Genomic DNA, 11387 nt, shown 5'->3' on the forward strand with positions numbered 1-11387 from the left:
CCCTGCCTTGGCTCGTACAGTCCTGCTGCCTGATGTCCTCCCCCAGTTCCCACAAGCATCACCCACACTCCTCTTGTCCAGGCTGGAGGCCCCCATCCCTGGCTTGGCCTCCATCCTCCTTGTGCAGGAGAGCAGGAGGCTCCCAGGGGCTCTGGGAAGACCTACCCAGGCTGATAAATGGGCCCCTACAGTGTCCCAGGGGGGCCCACCAGCCCCCACCACCACCATGAGGCAGGTGTCAAAGGCAAGCAGACACACCTGGGTCTTTTACTGCGTCTGGGGGAACCAGGAAGCTAGCCAACTAGTAACCCTGCTTACAAACGTGGGAAAGGGGCTCTTTACCACCTCTGAGAGAGCTGAGGTGTGCATATCTGTCTGTTTTTTTTTTTTTTTCCTTTCCTTTTCTTTTTGGCTGCGCTGGGTCTTTGTTGCTTCATTCTCTAGTTGTGGCGAGCGGGGGTTATTCCTTGTTGTGATACTTGGGCTTCTCATTGTGGTGGCTTCTCTTGTTATGGAGCACAGGCTCTAAGGGCACACGGGCTTCAGTAGTTGTGGCTCCTAGGTTCTAGAGTGCAGGTTCAGTAACTGTGGTTCACAGGCTTAGTCACCCCGCACAAAGCATGTGGAATCTTCCTGGACCAGGGATCAAACCCATGTCCACTACATTGCAAGGTGGATTCTTTTTTGGCTTGTTTATATATGTATGTGTGTGTATTGGCTGTATATATACATGCATATATGTGAATATATATATGCGTGTATTGGCTGTGTTGGGTCTTGGTTGCTATTCAGGCTTTTCTGTAGCTGTGGCGAGCAGGGGCTACTCTCCAGTTGCAGTGCAAACGCTTCTCACAGTGGTTGCTTCTCTTATTTCCGAGTTCAGGCTGCAGGGTGCACGAGATTCCATAGTTGCAGCTCGTGGGCTCAGTTAGTGCAGCTCCCAGGCTCCAGAGCACCAGCTCTATAGTTCTTATGCAAGGGATTATTTGCTCCACGAATTGTGGGATCTGCCTGGACCAGGGATCGAACCTGTGTCTCCTGCATTGGCATGCAAATTCTTTACCATTAGACCCCCAGGGAAGCCCATGTCTGTCTTGTACTCTGTTCTGTCCCCAGATGGGCAGAGTGATGAGAGTTACCATGGGCCTGATGCCATGCTGAGCACAGTTCACACATTATCTCCTTTAATCCTCATGTCAGCCCCATGAGGCCTGTACTATTAGTCTGTGTCAGAGGTCATGGTTGAGGCCAGGGGCCATCCAGAGCTGGCAGGGGACAAATGGGGGTGAACTCTAGAGCTGTGCTCTCACCGCGAGGCCGCAGTGCCAGGCCCTCAATGATGCAGTCATAGGGTATAGAAGGGGCACCCTGTGGCCAGAGGGAGGCAAGATGGCCCTGAGCTGGAAGCCCACCATCCCACAGTCCCAGGTCCTCCTCTCTGCCTAGCTCTTCCTGGAAGCTCATGATCTCTGGACAGGGTGATTCCGGGGGACCCAGGACACCAATGGCTCATACCCTCTACTTGGCTTGCCCTTTGGAGTGGGGAGCCTTGGTCCCACGCAGGGAGACCCCAGAGATTTCTCCCTATTGCAAAGAGCTCCCACCAGCCAGGGACCAGGGCTGTGAAGGGAGAGGATGAGGAGTTGGAAACCCGAGGCTGCTTCACCCAGTTCCTGGCAACGGCCTTGGACATGGGGAGGGGGGGTCAAGGCCCTGGCAAACCGCAGCTGTTTCCCTGAGAGCGGAAGTGCCACGTGAGGGCCTGAGCAGGGGGCCTGGGAGGCCCGCTGAGTAAGGGGCTGAAAGAGGAAGAGGAGCAGGTGGCTCAAGCTGGCCGCCAACTCCCACACCCGCCACCTCCCAGCCAGCCACAGTCGACAGAGACCTTGGTCCTGGGGGGGCACCTTCCCTTCCTGAATTCACAGAGCAGGGGGTCCCTGGGTCCTCTAGATGCCCCTCCCTCTTCAGCCCTGGCTGACCCCATCCCACCAGGATAGCTGAGGGCAACTCCCTGAGGAGTGGACAGGTCCAGGGGTCCTGCCTCTGCCTCACTGGCTGGGAAGCCCCAGGCATGACACTTGCTTAAGCCTCAGTTTCCACATCTGTGAAAAGGAGTGAGGTGAGAAGCCACTCCCACACACTATTGTCTCTAAAAGATCCCGCTCACGTGGGTCCAAGCAGAGAACAAGAGCTCGCCCCCTGGGGATGAAGACCTGGGGGGTGGTCCCTGCATCCTGCCATGAGGCCCTGCCCCTCCCCTCACCAGGCAAGGTCCTCCCTGACCCTCTGCCATCCCTTGAGCCCCCCAGGAGCAAGTGACCACATCTTTCTTCCACCTTCCGGTGTGTGGGGAGGCCTGTCTGGACCCCCAGCGCAGTCTGGGAGCAGCAGTTGAGGGGGTGGGGTGGGGTTGGCCGCTAACAGAGCCGACATTGCCGGATGGTGCCCAGTGCCAGCTGTGCGGCTTGCGTGAGAAGTGGCCTCACGGACTGTGCTGTGCTTAAGTGCTCCCAGGTCGGACTGCAGAGCCTGTTAGGAATTATGTCTGGCCGGCCAGCCAGAGGCCCGTTATATAACACAGCACGGGGCTGGCACTAGCCACCCCCAGCACCCCTGCTCCCCTGCTCCCCAGCCTGAGAAGAGGTGTGTCCCCTCCCCCCACGTAACACAGCAGACCTCCAGCTCCAGGTGAAGAGAAGGGTCTGCTCCCACCTACCAGAGGCCCCTGCCAAGGACCCTCCAGGGCCAGAGCGGCCGGGTGGGTGGCTCCTCATGGGGCTGGGAGTGCATGGAGACCATCCCCCCAGGCAGCAGGCATGCACCTGCTGGAGAGATGAACAATAGGGGGTTGGCATGGGTGGCACAGGCAAACAGTAAACCAATCCGAAGCCTGGATACATGGGCCTGAAGCCTCAACCACCTGTGAGTCCCTCAGTTTGGAAGGTGCCGAGCCCCGGGGCGCTTGGCTGAGGGCCAGCCTGACCCTTCAGCCCCCGCCAGGCCCCGCCCAGGGCTGTCTCCCCAGACACCTCTTCACAGCGTAAGACTACTGCGTCCCACCCCCAGCAGAGCAGGCTGCGCACACCATACCAGGAGGAGTCTGGCCCAGTGTGGGTCCCTACTCCTGCTGGGCCCACACAGCCCTTTCTCAAACTCTTGGGGGCCCTAGGGGCTGGGACAGAGACTTGTGAGCCGTCAGGGCATGCTGGGTCCCAGGACGGGGTTTGCAGAGGGGACTGAGGCAGGAAGGACCCTGTGGAGGGCTTCCGCTCCGTTCCCAGGCTGGGCACCGTGGGAATGGGCACCAGGCCAGCCCCCCTGCAGCATACCCCATAGACGGGCTGTCCCAGCACTCAGCGCATGGATGGTCAGCACTGCTGGGGGAGAGTCCTGCCAGCAGGAAGCCCTGGGCCAGGCAGGGAAGAGGGCCCTGTGGCCCCGGCTGGTAGCCTGTGCATCTTTCTCCCAGGCACTCTGACACGAACCCCCAGAAGCAGAGGCTCCCACTCGGTCAAGGACCTTGGCTCAGTCCTTGTTCTCCAGCCAGCAGCTGGGCAGACAGCAGGGACACTGACACCAGCCAAACCCCTCTGTGCGCCAGGCCCTGGACCCAGAGCCCTGGAGATGGATCTCCTTTAAGCCGCTTAGCGATGCTGTCTTTGCGTTACTAACTCCCCATCATACAGAGCGGGAAGGGAGGCTCAAGGGGGCCTAGAGACCTGCCCGGATCAGTCGGGAAGTGGGCAGGGGCTGCTGCCAGAGTCTCCGCACCACCACCTCCACCCTGTGCCACCGCTGCCTTCAGGGTCAGAATAGTCAAGCTCCACGCGCTACCAGGGTGCAGTCAATTCATGCCGTCCCCACCCATCGCTGCCAGCACCCTGGACTGAGACACAGGGACTCTGGGGGCCCTTTCCAGGGTCCTTCCCCTCCCCAGATGCACCGTGCTTTGGGACTCTGGGACCCACTGATCACAGCCCTCCAAGAAAATGGGTCCCTTCCTGGGCTCTCTTGAGTGTGTGGGGGAGGGTGACAGCCAGACAACAGGCCCCTCAGACCCAGGCAACTCCCCAGAGGGAAGGAGTGGGAGGTCTAGCCACTGTCCAGCATCTGGCCTGACTGTCCTCATCCACCCGTCTGCCCACCACAGCCTGGGGACAAGCACACCCTCAGGCTAGCTGGCCATGGACCAGCTGCCCACACCATTCTCAGCTCTGCCTCTAGAATGCCCTGGCCCCCACTCAGGCCATCATCACTGTGTCTAGGCCCCCTGTCTCATTCTTGCCTCTCCAAGTAGGCCTCCAGAATGCAGCCTGGCACCTGGCTGAGATCCCAGCTCCTGCTGGCTGTGTGACCTTGGGCAACTTACTTAGCCTCTCTGGGCTTCAGTTCCCTCATCTATCCAGTGAAGGTACTCACAGGACAGCTATGGGGATTAAAATGACTTAGTCCAGAAAAGCATCCTCCACAGTCAGTGAACAATGACCAAAAATCACAGCAAGAATACAAAGCAAATCTGAAAATGTCCCTGCTTTGATTAAAAATTCACTCCCTACCATCTGTGGGACAAGGTCACCCTCCCTGGCATGGCCACTCACACCCTGCTGGACCTGTCCCCACCCACTTCTCTCTGGTGGAGCCATCCCCTGACCTCAGCCAGGCAACTCTTTGATCCAGCCTCTACTGCAGATGACCATACAGAAAGGTACAGGCTGGATCCTTCTGCACTGAGAGCCCCTTGAAGCAGCTGTGTGTGTGTGTGTGAGTCCCTTAGTCATGTCTGAGTCTTTGTGACCCCATGGGCTGTAGCCCACCAGGCTCCTCTGTCCATGGACTTCTCAAGGCAAGAATACTGGAGTGGATTGCCATTCCCTTCTCCAAGGGATCTTCCCAGCCCAGGGATTGAACATGGGTCTCCTGCACTGCAGGCGGATTCTTTTCTGTTTGAGCCACCTCCCCTGAACACAGGACTGAGGCCAGCCTGGAACAGAGCAGGTGCCAGGGATCGCTCACTGACTGAACGAGTTCATAACCAACCATTGCTCACAGGGTCAACTTCCGAATACCTCAAAACTTCATCCAGTGAAGGTGGCCAGGAGGATCCCTGTGCAGTGGGCAGCCCACAGGCCTGAACACCCAGCCTGAGGTCAGACCTGGCCACCTCGTGGGAGGAGTAGAGACCCCAGCTAGACCCAGGCCCTGTCAGCTGGTGCGCCAGGGTTTTCCCAGCTGGGAGTGGGCGGGGGGGAAAGGAGGAAATGGAGGCCTGCCTGTATCCCCAGGGCTGTCTGTGGCTATGGCAGTGTGGCCACATTCCACTCTTGCTGCCAGCCGCTGGCCACTGCAGGCTTTCAAACCTGGCCAGACAGTCTGAAAGGCTGGGCCCTCTGGAGGGCCAAGTCTGTCCAAGGAACAAAGGCGTTTGAGCCAGGCTCCCAACCACAGAAAAGACTGGCCAGACTTCCAGGACAGCTGGGATTTCAAAATATCTATCCCATTGTTGGAACGCTGATCCCAATGGTTGGAAACTATTGTTGCCATCCCCTTGGACATCCCTGCAGAGACCCAGGTTGCCTGGGATGGGCTTTGTCTCCCTCTTGGTCCATGGAGGCCAGAGACCTCTCCTTCCCCCCAAGGCAAGGATGCAGGCCCAGCCTACAAGACACAGTTTCTGGGCAGGGCAACTGCTGGCTGTAATTGCTTACAGTGAATGCTGGTGCTCGAAGAGCCTCCTATTGGGCCTGGAGAGGGGCTGCCTCAGTCCCGTTCATTTGTAGCGCAAGAAAAATATCTACTAATGGACAGAGAGTGACCATGAGTGTGCAAGTGCATCTGTGTGTGTGAGTGCATATGCACACTTTTGAAGATACTCCTCTCTGAGGAAGGTGAATTGGAACAGAGACTGGAGTGATGTGAAGAAGCTAGTCTGCATGACTAGTGAAGGAGCTAGATGTGAAGAAGCTAGTCTGCATGACTAGTGAAGGAGCTAGATGTGAAGGTGCAAGTGCAAAGGCCCTGAGGAAAGGACATATAATGTGCTGAAGTTAAGGTGACCAAGGTCTACTTCACTTTGCCCAGACTAAGAGGAGTCCCAGGACACAAGACTTTCAGGGGTTTTCTTTTTTAGTAATTTTTATTTATTTATTTGGCTGTGCTGGGTCTTAGTTGCAGCATGTGGGATCTAGTTCTCTGACCAGGGATGGAACCTGGGCCCCTTACATTGGGAATACAGAACCTTAGCCACTGGACCACCAGGCAGGGAGGTCCCAGGGCTTCTAGTTTTAAAATCAGGATATGTTGGTCACCCAAAGTGAAAACAGAGGCAGGTTTTATTTTCTGTGGATCCAAAATCACTGTGGATTGTGACTGCAGCCATGAAATTAAAAGACACTTTCTCCTTGAAAGAAAAGCTATGACAAACCTAGACAATGTATTAAAAAGCAGAGATATCACTTTGCCAGCAAAAATCCATATAGTCAAAGCTTTGGTTTTTCCAGTAGTCATGAATGGATGTGAGAATTAGACCATAAAGAAGGCTGAATGCCAAAGAACTGATGCTTTCAAACTGTGGTGCAGGAGAAGACTTTGAGTCCCTTGGACAGCAAGGAGGTCAAACCAGTCCATCCTAAAGGAAATCAACCCTGTATATTCATTGGAAGGACTGATGCTGAAGCTGAACCTCCAATACTTTGGCCACCTAATGCCAAGAGCCGACTCATTGGAAAAGACCTTGATGCTGGAAAAGATTGAAGGCAGGAGGAAAAGGTGGTGACAGAAAAGGAGATGGTTGGATGGCATCACTGACTCAATGGACATGAGTTTGAACAAACTCCAGGAGATAGTGAAGGACAGGGAAGCCTGGTGTGCTGCAGTCCATGAGGTTCACGAACTCAACTTAGTGGCTAAACCACAGGAGGATCATGGAGTGCCCTTGATGCCCCCCACCTGTGGAAGTTTCAGAGGCATGATGTCAGAGCCTGCAGCTGTCCTTGTCCCTCAGCCAAGAGCCACAGCATTTCAGTAATGGGAGTGGACAAAGAAGAGAAGTGCCTGAGGCCGTGTAAGGGGACCCCATCCAGCCACCCACACTCATGTGCCAGGGATAGGCTCCGGACAGATGATGACCAGACATAGAAAGCACACGAAGGGCTGAAATACTCAGCTCCTGGGGGACAGATGGCTTTCTGGATGACAACCTGGAGCTAGCCATTAAAAAGCAAAATGTCCAGCACAGCCAATAAATGAAACTATTTTTCAAAAATGTAAAATGCTAATCCTCTTCCACCCAGTAATTCCACATCCAGAAATGTATTCTATAGATACTCTTTTCACAAGTCCACAGGTATAAGGATGCTCACTACATCATCACTTACAGGAGTGAAAAACTGGAAACAACCCCAAATGTCCACTCACAGAGGGTGAGTTTAAAAATTAAGTATATCAATACATATCAATATCATGAAGCTGTTAAAAAGAACGAGGTGGACTTTTATATACTGCAGTTTTTAATGTCCAAAATATAGTATTAATTGGAAAAAGCAACTGCATATTTTCCTCAATTTCATGTCAACACTTTTACATATATGTGCATATTTAGGTATGTGCGCTGTGTATATATTCAGAGAAAAAATCTGAAATACAATTGGAAATAACAGAAAATCAGAACTTATAGCTTCATTATTTATGTACTGTTTGAGAATTTTATAATGAAAATATATTACTTGTATAAGCAGAACAGGGTTTCCCTGTTATACTCCCTTTACCATCTGGTGGCTCAGATGATAAAGACTCTGCCTGCAGTGCAGGAGAGCTGGGTTCAATCCCTGAGTCAGGAAGATCCCCTGGAGAAGGGAATGGCAACCCACTCCAGTGTTCTCGCCTGGAGAAGTCCATGGACAGAGGAGCCTGGTGGGCTACACCCCGTGGGGTTGCAGAGAAATGGACGTGACTGAGAGACTAACACACACGCCAGCAGAACAAAGTATACACACATACATATGCATGTGCATACGTGCATGTATATACTTTTTAAATTTATATGCTAACTTAAATGGTTTAAATGACCACCTTTCACTTGCATTATTGCAAAAGTGTTAGTTGCTCAGTTGTGTCCAACCTTTCATGACCTTGTGGACTGTATAGCCTGCCAGGCTCCTCTGTCCATGGAATTCTCCAGGCAAGACTACTGGAGTGGGTAGCCATTTCCTTCTCCAGGGGATCTTCCCAACCTAGGGATCGAACCTGGGTCTCCTGCAGTGCAGGCAGATTCTTTACCATCTGAGCCACCATGAAGTTTCCTGATTCTTTGTCATATTCTCCTCCTCATACTCCTCCAAATCCACTCTCCAAACTGCTATCAAAAAGGATTTTCTAAAATGCAAATCAGAAAATGCTACCTACTCTATTATAAAAATGCTTAAATGCTCATCGCCCCAAGGATGAAATCTGAATTCTGTAAGATGCTCGGCCATCCTCTCTCTGGATCAAGCACAATTTCTTTATACTCCCCCCTTCCCACAGCACCCACAAGAACCCACCCACCTCTCAGTCTTTCCAATGTGTGTCCCAATCATGCTGCACAAAATGCCATTTCTAGCTCTTGCTTTTCTCTCTTCCTGAAATCAAACCTTTCTACCCATAGTCTTTACCCAACTGATACCACTGTATCCTTTTGGTGATGTGATTCCTTAAAAAGAATCCCCCAGATGGGTGTTATAAGAGGAACTTCTCTTATGTATGAACCCATTACCCCACAGTCGCATCACTCTGTTTAATACACATCAAACTGCTTTTCAATTTCCTGTTTTCCTGTCCTTGGCACACAGTGGTAGGATTCTAAAAGGACGGGCATTTATCTTGCTCATCACCACCAGCCCAGCCCCTGGCACAATGCCCGACAATTAATATGAGCTCAGTAAATATTCCGCCAAAGCTTGTTTAAAACTTGGAAACATGGCAAAAGCATAACTAGCGGTCCTGTGTTCTTTTCCCCCTTCTTTGGCCACACCACATGGCCTAGCAGGATCTTACTTCCCCAACCAGGGGTCAAACCCACACCCCCGGCAGTGAAAGTGCAGAATCTTAGTCACCGGACTGCCAGGGAATTCACACCACTTGTCCTTCAATATCAAAAACAAATCAGTAAAGGGCTTAAAGACATAATCAGGGACTTCCCTGGAGGTCCAGTGGTTATGACTCCAAGCTTCCACTGTCGGGGATCTGGTTCAACCCCTGGTTTGATCAGGAAGCTAAGATCCCACTAACCTCATGGTGTGGCCAAAAAAATGATTAATTAATTTAAAAGACACAAACAAACTGAAGCAGCAGGGGTGGGCTATTCTCTGATGTCCATGTGGCAGCCATGATTTGGGGCTGTAGCCCACATCTCACACAAGCCTGGAAACAATCTCCCCCACAGTGAGTGAGCCGTGATGGACCTTGAGTGAACTGGACATGGGTCACTGGAGGCTCATCTATTAGCGTGAGTGGCACCTGTCCATTTAACTCTCTGGCCACTCCCAGCAGAGACCCCAGCATGGTAGTTAAGTTTTGCATGGGGGTATGAGCTAGAGGAAGGCTAATCAGTAGTGCAGACCCTTCCCGGGGAGGGGATGGCCCTGCAGGGAGGCCGAGTGAGTGCTCAGAGTTCTGTGTGACTCACTGTCTGCTTCCTAAATCTGTCTTGGTCCAGCCACGGGGGTGGGGGAGAGGGTGGTGGGCAGACAAAGGTCGGAATGAGGGCTCTTCTGTGAGTGCTGAGAGGTCAGCAGCTAACACACCGTCAGGCCATTTTCTCTTTGGCCGGGAACAGGGTGTTTCCCAGGCCAGGCTTCTGACGGTGCGGTGCTGGAAGCCTATTTGAGTCTACACACACCTTTCCTGATCCCCCATTGCCAAAATGCGTCACGGCGTGCATCAGAAGTGAACCTACAAATAGCTATGGTTTCGGAGGAATGTCGCGGCCCTACAAAGCTACAGTTGGGAGCCTGCTCCTGGCCATCCTGCCAGTGGGGACCCAGCTTTAATGCACAAAACTGAAGGTTTGCAAGTCTGGGGGCTGCTTTCTCACCTACCTTCTAAATCCTAGAAGAGGAAGCTGGACAGCCTCCCCGACCGCAGGCCCTCCCAGCCCCCATGCTTAGCGGCCACCAGTGGAGCAGCTCTTCATATGAGACCCTGTTCTTTCTTCTTTCAGGAGTCGGATGGCTGAAACCGAAAGCCTCCTTTCCCTGCACCTAAGTCAGAGCTGATGGCCAACCCTGCATTCCAGGCTCTCAGTTCATTAAATCACCCCTTAGGACAGAATGTGCACCCAGCCGGCAGGAAATGTTCTCAAATGGCCCAGGCGAATTCTGCAAGTGAGGGGTCATAACCAAGCCCCTCCAAGACCCACCAAATCCCCTTTTCTCGCTCCTCTTCAACCCTCCTTTCTGAACCAGAGGAAGAAAATATACTCACCGGTTCCTGAACGGAGGCTGAGCCAGCTGTGCGGTGGAGACCCGTGTTTTGTCAGGACAGAATTCATGTTTGACCTCGGGTGGTGGCACCTTGCCTGGCCCTTGAGCCACGTGCTAGACCCACAGTCTCCGTCCCTCTCTGCCCGGCTGCAGTCCCAACCCTGGAGGGCTTCTCCTCAATTCAGCCCCGATCTTAATTTCTCCAGCTAAGTCGTCTGCACAGAAAACCACTGAACTCTCGGCCCTGCCAATCTGCCTCTCCTCCGACTCAGGCCCCCTGGGCGCTTTATGTTTTAACGTATGGACTCGGTGGCTGGGGTTTGCACCGTGTTTTCTTGCTGCCGGTTTCCTCTCCTTGGATTTTCCATCCCCAAGTACCCATGTGCTCCCTGGAACGCACTTCTCACACTGCTGGCTCCCTCGGCAGGGGCCTTCCCTTCTTTTCAGGAAAGCGGCACCATGAAGACCCTTCCCGGCTGGACTCCTCGGCGGGGAGGAAGGCCTGGAAGTTCGTGGCTTGTCCCTGCCGGGCCAACATTCACAGCCCGGGGATCAGCTCCGAAGCATTAGAAATACCCCAGGCACAGTCTGCTGAGCGCCACAGCACCATCCGGGCCAGTCGCCATGGCAACCCTTGGCTTCCCAGCCCAACACATTGTCCGCCCAGCTCGACTCTGTTAGCTGATTCCCAAGACTGCTTACTCAGCTCCTGGGATCTCCAAATTGGACCCGCTGCCCCTCAACTCCAAGTGTGGCTCCTTTCAGACTGCTCCCTCACCCCGCGGCCCACCCTCTTGTCCTCTTCTTTTCCTGGCAAAGCCTTGGAACTTTCACTCGGCCAAACCTTTCTGGAGGCCCTGCATCACGTGGCTCCTCTACTGCACAGATGGGCCCCATATTTATCTTAGCCACTGTTCAGGCTCAGCCTGG

At 53.5% G+C, this 11387-nt stretch overlaps 1 protein-coding gene across 2 annotated transcripts in view; it reads right to left on the minus strand.

Annotated features, from left to right (window-relative positions):
* The window catches only part of PLEKHG5 (pleckstrin homology and RhoGEF domain containing G5), a 52381-nt gene extending 41409 nt beyond the window's left edge, over positions 1 to 10972 (minus strand). Inside the window, exon 1 of one of the 2 annotated variants that reach the window (XM_044942931.2) lies at positions 10459 to 10967. In XM_044942931.2, the coding sequence (XP_044798866.2) occupies positions 10459 to 10525 (67 nt within the window). In that variant the 5' untranslated portion in view covers positions 10526 to 10967. Of the gene's footprint in view, positions 1 to 10458 lie in introns of both variants that reach the window. The other variant, XM_025285832.3, reaches the window with a different exon arrangement.
* Between the last annotated feature and the right edge of the window lie 415 nt (positions 10973 to 11387).

Source organism: Bubalus bubalis, chromosome 5 (genome assembly GCF_019923935.1).
Source record: "Bubalus bubalis isolate 160015118507 breed Murrah chromosome 5, NDDB_SH_1, whole genome shotgun sequence".
Taxonomy (NCBI): Eukaryota; Metazoa; Chordata; class Mammalia; order Artiodactyla; family Bovidae; genus Bubalus; species Bubalus bubalis.